Source organism: Oncorhynchus mykiss, chromosome 2 (genome assembly GCF_013265735.2).
Source record: "Oncorhynchus mykiss isolate Arlee chromosome 2, USDA_OmykA_1.1, whole genome shotgun sequence".
In the NCBI taxonomy this organism is placed as follows: domain Eukaryota; kingdom Metazoa; phylum Chordata; class Actinopteri; order Salmoniformes; family Salmonidae; genus Oncorhynchus; species Oncorhynchus mykiss.
In genome coordinates this window covers 13,379,500-13,388,164 of record NC_048566.1, presented here as the reverse complement: position 1 = coordinate 13,388,164, position 8,665 = coordinate 13,379,500, and the positions used below count along the sequence as shown (strand labels likewise).

Sequence of the window (8,665 nt, the reverse complement as noted above, 5' to 3'; positions counted from 1 at the left end):
AATGTTGCGAGGATTTAGGTTTCTGGGCCTTCAATGTTAAACTGCGGGCTATAGCACCACCACCTGGTTCATGTCTTCAACTGGCCTCTCTTCAGAGTTCAGACCTACTGGTGGGTTACACATCCATTAGATATCGGAATAAAACTGACCCGTGACCAGAAACACTGTTATTAATCTGGAGGGTCAAAGTTAGTACTACGCCCATTAAATAACTTGATGGAAAAAAGTTAACATAAGAATTAACAGAATTAATTTTTTTATTTAAAAACACTTCAGAAGATTAATTAACATAAATTCCAAAACATGACTTTCTCAACAGCTGAGGCCAAAAAAATAAACCAATGTTGAGCGTCGGGGTCTGAAGCTTTACATCCTGACATGTGCTTTGTGTTTATTAAAAATAAAAAAAGGACAGATATTGCATGTTAAAAAAAACACAAAAAAACAAGCAAATACTACACAGAAAAGATAAAAGGTCTATTTACATAGTCATACAAGTTTAAAATCCTTGCACAGTAAAACCATAAAACTGCAAACAAACAAAAAGGAGACAGATTTTTTTTTTCTTTCATTGGGATATGACAGAAGTCCAGGGTACCAAGTTGGATTCAGGACAGAAGAGACCATTAACTGTGTTCCTGCTTATCACCAGGTCCTTCTGAGAGATTGGGTCCACCTGAGCTTTAGAATGTGACTAAACTGGTCCAAAATTACCTCCGTGTAGCCTGAATACGAATTAGCTCTTTAAACCCACCTCTAGGGCTTCTTTGATGACGATCAGAGCTAGATTAAGAGACCTGAAAACTACATTACCCAGAGATGTGAAAACTACATCACCCAGAGTCATCTGCAGCCCTAGCACAATACATAAAAAAAAAACAATTTAAAAAAAACTTACAAATCGGCTGTTTGTGGAATTAGAAGTGAATTGATGACACCGTGATCAGACAAACTTTAAAGGTATCAAATCCCAGGTCCTAAACAAAGTACTTAGGAAACAGTCAGCAATCCCTACAATACAGCGGGTACATATAGTGTAGGTGAACAGATAGGAGGGGCTAACGACTCACTAAGGTTATTTTTTGCCCGGGTCACTGTTAAACAGTACTCGTTGGCCACCTGTAAACCAGTGGAGGCTGGTGGGAGGAGCTACAGGAGGATTGTAATGGCTGAAATGGAACCGAGTCAAACGTGTGGTTTCCGTATGTTTGATGTGGTTGATACCCGAGTGGCACAGAGGTCTAAGGCACTGCATATCAGTGCTAGAGTCGTAACTACAGACCGTGGTTCAATTCCAGGCTGTATCACAACCGGCTACGATTGGGAGTCCCGTAGGGTGGCGCACAATTGGCCCAGCATTGTCCGGGTTAGGGGTTGGCCGTCATTGTAAATAAATATTTGTTCTTAACTGACTTGCCTAGTTAAATAAATGTTACATTTTAAGCCAGAACAATGAGCCTGTCCTCCTATAGCTCCTCCCATATAAACCTTACTATGAGCCAACCAGACAGCACATGGAGCTTTTCGCTTGACAACTAAAGTCTTGGGAGAACATGGCATAGGAGACAATCACAACCAGATGGACTTGAAATGGGCCGCTACAACTTCTCACCAGAGTTAAACATCACCTTGTCTGAATGCTATAGCCCCTCCCCACATGTCATGTTTCAAAACCACATTCCATTTTATAATTCTAACCCGCTTTTCTTTTTATATGGAACATTTACAAAACAAATTAAAAACATTTAGATTCTACAGTAATATCTATGGTATACAAAAAAAAAAATTCACAAACTATTTCCTGTTCCTGTTGTTCTAGCCTAGTTGTGATCCCATGCTCGGTTACAGGAGGGGCTAATCGTCATCTCCATCGCTGTCATCTCCCTCATCCTCTGCATCCCTCTTCCTTTTCTCTCCCTGGACTCCTACTCCATCCTCTTCCTCCTCCTCTTCAACATAGTCATCATCATCTTCCTCATCCTAGGGCCAGAGAACATTTCAATCAACATGACTGGGAGTTCTCTTTTCCTGTAGGTATTTTAGACCCAACATACCAACGGCTAGAAAGCAGCAGGTAAGGCCGCGGTAATCCCCTAACCGAACGTAGCCGGTGTAGAAATATACCTGAGCGGAGTCCCTACTTCAATGTTAAGGGGAAACGGAACATAGGTTGAAAATACTCCCATCCCCGAAGATCTGAAACATCCTCTTTCTGTCAACACCACCAATCAATAGCTTTCTATCAACGTGTAGAATCAGGAAATAAATGGTGTGTCTCCTCTAAGAGACTTGGACTATACACTGTCTCATGTGTATCCTCTAAGAGACACTGTTGGCTGCACACGGGTTTGATGAATGATTACCTGAATGCCATCCTTCATCAGGTAGGACAGTCCCACCTCTTCGCCTTCGGAACCCTCATCATCCTCATCATCATCGTCATCCCCATCTCTGGTGGGGCCAGCTGTGTGCTCGTCATCTGTGGGGAGGATAACATTGGGTTAATTCTTTGTAATGGTCTAGGACAAAGGCACATGTCTTAAGTTTATCCTCCCAGCCTTTCCTCAGTCCGTCCCCTCCCAGCCCTGTGTTGCTCACCATCATCAGCCTCTGAGTCTAGCCCCTCGTTGTCATCTGTGGGGAGGACAACATTGGGTTAATTCTTTGTAATGCTCTAGGACAAGGGCACACGCCTCAAGTCTTTCCTTCCACCCTCAGCACATCCCATCCCAGTCGTTGCTCACCATCGTCAGCCTCGGAGTCTGGCACCTCGTTGTCTTCGTGGTCATAGCCGTCCAGGAAGGTGACCTGGGGCAGCAGCTCAAAGACACTCTCCCTGTAGTCCTCCAGAGTGGTGATCTCACAGCTGTACAGGTCCAGACTCTTCAGGTTCTTCAGGTTTTTCTGCAATCACAATGTGATGCTGTTAAGATTCTGTAATAATGACTGTGATTGGAATCCATTTAGTGGAATGTACTTTGTTGGGTCTACCAGGTGTGTTTATGGAGGTTCCCTTACCAGAGGCTTCACAGTGCTGAGCTCCTTGATCTTGTTGCCGCTCAGGTTGAGATACGTCAGGTTGGGACACTTCTCAGACAGCTGGTCCAGACCTCCAACGATCATGTTATCACTGATCTCCAGCTGAAGAGGACAGATATTGATTCATCTGAAAAAATACTACGTTGGCAAGTATCATATAGTACATAGACAAAAAAATGCTTAATATCTTATGCGTCGTCCACTTGTCTACTATAGTATGTGGCTAGACGGATTAATACATTTTTTACTTGCATTACATGTTTATTTTTTATGTGGGTGAACCATCTTGACCTCTCCATGACCAGTGGCAAAATAGGATCTTGGACCGAAGATGCTCACCTTGAGCAGTTTTGGCAGGGAGGGCAGCTTAGCCAGGGAGGTGAGCCCCACGTTGACCATGCTGAGGAACTCCAGCTCCTTGTAGTCATCTGACAGCCCTTCCACCTCTCCATCACTGGACCGACAGTTGTCCACCACCAGCTCAGCCACCTGTGGAACAATTTGAATTACTGGTAAATGATACAGAATCATTGAGTTTGTTTTTATGAACGTGTTGCTATATTGTGCAAGAAATAGAGAATATGAATAAATGACGTAGCATACTAGTATTCGTTTTGAACTACGCTAGAGAATGTCAACATCCTTCCTGCCTGCAACTCCCCCTCATCATACTAAAGTTAGCTCATGATCAGAGTGCGCGCGGCCACTATCCCAAGCCAGATAAGTCATTAATTGTTACTGTCGCGGGAACTATAGCAAACTAACGTTACAAAGTAACACTAGCGGACGTAGTTAGCTAACCATAAAGTAACGTATCTTGGTGAGGTTCAAATTGATCATGTGCTATTCATACCCCTTACAAAGTCAACGGCTCAGCGTATAGCAATTGGCCAACACTTTCATAGAACTTAAAATCAACCGATGCAACATTTGATGCACGAAGAAGTGTTAAAGAACGCAAGGCTACAAAGTACTTATCAGCACGACGGGCGGCATTCTGCACAACTTTACCTTGCAAAACGCCACGCGGGCGCATAGGTTGCATGAAATGCATTCCAAAGACGGGTAGTTACAATATGTACCTATGTGATTGATAACCTTGTATTTGCGGAGAAGGCAAACTCAGTTAGCTCGCTGTTTAAAATACTAAACAAACACTACTTTCACACAAGCCACTTCTATTCAGTATGCGCAAACAACTCCATTGTGTTTTTCAAAACAACTCGTGGAGCTGGTCGGCTCTACGCTAGCAAATCCAAGGATAATTTATTATAGGGCATTGCTGGCTAACTAGCTAGGCTACTAAAGTCCATATAGGCTACCAATAGTGTTTGATAATTCTTAACATCGCCATTATTTGGGTTGGGAAAACTTGAACTCCATTAACTAACTAACGTTACCGGTTAGGAGTCTAGCTAGCCAGCATTGGCCTAGCTGATGTCCTTGGTAGCGCTAGCTCAGCCAGAGCAAGTCGCGCCACCATCAAGGTTCTGATTCCATTTGATTCCGAATCGATTTCTATCGCATCCTCGTTGTGGTAACCACCCATATGTGATTTATTATCAGATATTTTGTTGGCACATCAGTTGTATACTATAAATTAGCAAGCTAAAGAGTATCAAGCTTCGTCATTTCGCATCCACCATGGTTGAGTCGTCATCCTTCACAAAATGCATTGGGAAATAAATAAATAAAGACGTAATACTATACCTCGGCTGGGGTCTTGTTCCTCAACTCCAAACTGATCCTCTTCTCCATCTCCATTTTGAAGACAAACGAAAGCACAAAATCAAAGGAAAAATGAAAATAAAAAGCCGACCACTCAAGCGTTCAGTCACTCCAACCTTCTTCTGTCTATGGCTGATAGGCGATAACCAAACCACCATGTTACCTCGCACCCAGCCCCCTTTCTAAGACACGCCTTCGTCAACATGAATATTACGTTTTTCTGTTTTTAATCATGCTATTGGGCCAGCTATGCGCCATTCAACAGGGACCGCCCCACTTTACATAATATGGCTTGGTGGTAGTTGTAATTGGTCAAGATTGCGTGGTCATTTAATACAAGTCAACCAATGAGATGATTAATACCGCACTTTTAAACTTAGGATACGCCCCCTCTTTGTTCTCATTGGCGCCATTATCAAGTATCGACAGTTGATATAATGCTGTGTTCATAACCAAGTGGGGAAAGTGGTCATTTCTAGTTAAGTAGTTTCAAATCAAATTGTATTTGTCACATGCGCCGAAATGCTTACTTACAAGCCCTAACCAACAATGCAGTTAAAAATAATAATAATTACAGAAAAAAAGAATAAGAATAAAAGTTACAAATAATTAAAGAGCAGCAGCAAAATAACAATAGCAAGTCTATATACAGGGGTACTGGTACAGAGTCAATGTGTGGGGGCACCGGTGAGTCAAGGTAATTGAGGTACTATGTACATGTAGGTAGAGTTATTAAAGTGACTATGCATAGATAATAACAGAGAGTAGCAGCAGTGCAATGAGTCTGAGTAGCTGAGTAGTCTGAGTCGCCATTTGATTAGATGTTCAGGAGTCTTATGTCTTGGGGGTAGAAGCTGTTTAGGAGCCTCTTGGACCAAGACTTGGCGTTCCGGTACCGCTTGCCATGCGTTAGCAGAAAGTACAGTCTATGACTAGGGTGGCTGGAGTCTTTGACCATTTTTAGGGCCTTCCTCTGACACCGCCTGGTCTAGAGGTCCTGGATGGCAGGAAGCTTGGCTCCAGTGATGTACTGGACCGTACGCACTACCCTCTGTAGTGCCTTGCTGTCGGAGGCTGAGCCAGGCCCAGACAATCAAAATACGTTTTTAGAAAAATGAGTTATTCAATTCTCTGGCAACAGCTCTGGTGGACATTCCTGCAGTCAGCATGCCGATTGCACCCTCCCTCAAAACTTGAGACATCTGCGGCATTGTGTTGCGTTTTATTGTCCCCAGCACAAGGTGTGCCTGTGTAATGATCATGCTGTTTAATCTGCTTCTTGATATGCCACATCTGTCAGGAGGAGAAATGTCCACTGTGTGACCAAATTTGTGCTCAAAATTTGAGAAATAAGCTTTTTGTGCATATGGAAAAATTCTGGGATCTTTTATTTCAGCTCATGAAATATGGGTTTATATTTTTGTTCACTATAGAGTTTTCCCAGTATGTGGTAAATACCACCTTCCAAATTGGTTAAAAACACAGCGTTAGATATATAGCGTGTTCCGCTATAATACATGTAATGTATAATCCACATTTTGACTCTATGAAAATGTTCAATATAAATACATTAGCATTTTGATAAGTTACCAGAAGCTCTTATCCACTTGACTTTAAGTCAGTGTATTCAAGACAGGACAGACAACCACACATCAAAGTCATTGCAAGTAAAACTTTTCTCGATAAAGCATCTATCAGCAAAGTCTGTGCTAGTAAGAAAAGACAAGTATTTTATATTATTACATTTTTTTTAAATGTGGTCCTCTGTGGCTCAGTTGGTAGAGCATGGTGGTTCGATTCCCGGAACCAATCATATATAAAAAATGAATGCATACTGTAAATTACTTTGGATTAAAACGTTTGCTAAATGGCATATATTATATATATATATATATATATATATATATATATATATTATATTATTAATGTAATTAAAAACTAAGTAATCAACCCAACTTTCAAAACAAAGTCATTGAATGCTAGGCTTGGCAAGCCAGGCTAGCCTGGTCCCAGACCTGTGTAGGCCATTGCCTATTCCATTCTTTCATGCATGACAATGAGTGGCAACTGCGAGGAGTGGCATGATGGCACAAAAAGACTGAAACACAGGCTAAAACCAAGCTTATTATGCTGATTTCCCTCCAGTGTGGCAAAAGTGTCTATTGAGCTTCACCATCTTCCTTCATAGTTCCCTGTGACGCCCCGCCCCATTTCAACACTAGCCTAGTTCCCAGTAGGAACCGATGCATATAAATTATAACTACACAATTTACTAGATGAGGTATGGCATCTCTTCCTTATATCAATACTGCTATTAGACAATATTCATTCCATTTTACAACATGTATCTCTATTTGATGATGTGTTGTACTGTGTTTATGTTGTAGTATCAGTGATGCTCACTAGCTGTCAGGCAACACAATGTAGTGGGCTGATGGACTAAACTGCCAGATGGTCATCTAGATATCAGGCAACAGATAATATTAATTACATTTTACTCCATGAATCTCTATTTGATGATGTGTTGTATGGTGTTTATGTTGTAGTATCAGTGATGCACACTAGATGTCAGGCAACACAATGTAGTGGGCTGATGGACTAACCTGCCAGAAGGTCATCTAGATGTCAGGCAACACAATGTAGTGGGCTGATGGACTAACCTGCCAGAAGGTCATCTAGATGTCAGGCAACACAATGTAGTGGGCTGATGGACTAACCTGCCAGAAGGTCATCTAGATGTCAGGCAACACAATGTAATGGGCTGATGGACTAACCTGCCGGACGGCCACGGTCTGCTGACCTTGAGTTCAATGGCTTGCCTCTAGAGGCCTCTGCTTACTCTTTTTTCCACTCAGACAAACTTGCTGAAAGGTTCTATTAATCAGAAGAATCAGACAGAAGCTCAGACGGCCAAACATTTGATTCATCTCCCAAAAATCGGTTTGGGGCTACAGCTGTTGGCGAGTTTAGATGTCTCACTTTTCAAAATTCAAAAGGCACTCGCACATCTGAGCTATCTTTGTTGCAGGTGCCTGGTAACAGATGAATAAGAGGAGAAAAAATAAGAAACCAACACACTGCTCCTGATAGTGTCACTGCTCTTTATTTAGCTTTACGTATATCGACCTCAAGGCTTTCATCAGAGCTTCATAAAGAGCAGTGATACTAGCAAGAGCAGTGATACTAGCAAGAGCAGTGATACTAGCAAGAGCAGTGATACTAGCAAGAGCAGTGATACTAGCAAGAGCAGTGATACTAGCAAGAGCAGTGATACTAGCAAGAGCAGTGAGCAGGTTTCTGATTTTTTCTCACTTTTGACATGCTTTACGTGTTGAACTGTTTCTATACATTTACAGCCTTGTGTTTACATCACTTTAAAATATCTGACAGCTTGCGACACCATCTCCCATCTATGACTGTGCCTTAGTCCCGATTCTCCACACTTTTCCGTGGGGGGTGTGTGTAAGTGCACACTTTGAGAAAAGTGTGGAGAATCAGGGACGCACAGAGCTTGACCCCTAAAGGGTCAACGACAGGTCATGGGTATGCCTGACGATGTAATGATAGGCTCTTGAAATACATTAGAAAGGGGAATCCCACTGTCTATGGACTGGAGTGGGAGGTTCTGTATGTAACATTTAGACAGCCCCGAGTCAAACCAGTCTTGAAACACGTCAGGCACATGAAGCAAGCTTCTCATGACCTGGCTTTGCCTGGTAATACCAAGCAAGGGAGGGGTTATTTTACAGCGTAGAGCTTTTTCAACACTTTTTTCCCTGAAGATAACGTGTCTGTCCATAAATTGCTCTGTCTTGTATCTCACTCAGAGAGATGAGAGTGTCAGAGCCCTGGTTAACGCCACAGTGAATACAGTGCTGCATCCAGATCCCTTCTAGAA

General features: G+C 42.3%; 1 protein-coding gene across 1 annotated transcript; it reads right to left on the bottom strand.

Annotated features, from left to right (window-relative positions):
* Nucleotides 1-243: 243 nt before the first annotated feature.
* LOC110507631 (acidic leucine-rich nuclear phosphoprotein 32 family member E) lies at nt 244-4,977 on the bottom strand. The gene is made up of 7 exons (XM_021587748.2): nt 4,750-4,977; nt 3,379-3,528; nt 3,019-3,141; nt 2,745-2,904; nt 2,599-2,634; nt 2,364-2,479; nt 244-1,980 (listed from the first exon to the last, which is right to left on the bottom strand). Exons 1-7 carry the CDS (start codon nt 4,801-4,803, stop codon nt 1,855-1,857), a joined length of 765 nt encoding a protein of 254 aa, XP_021443423.1. The 5' UTR covers nt 4,804-4,977; the 3' UTR covers nt 244-1,854.
* Between the last annotated feature and the right edge of the window lie 3,688 nt (nt 4,978-8,665).

What these genes read in the sequence shown, in the direction of transcription:
- LOC110507631 (XM_021587748.2), bottom strand. Translation starts at nt 4,803, where the DNA reads ATGGAGATGGAGAAGAGGATCAGTTTGGAGTTGAGGAACAAGACCCCA. An exon ending in GGAACAAGACCCCAGCCGAG is followed by an intron (nt 3,529 to 4,749) that starts GTATAGTATTAC and finishes ATTGTTCCACAG; the next exon opens with GTGGCTGAGCTGGTGGTGGA. An exon ending in AGACTCAGAGGCTGATGATG is followed by an intron (nt 2,480 to 2,598) that starts GTGAGCAACACA and finishes TCCTCCCCACAG; the next exon opens with ATGACGAGCACACAGCTGGC.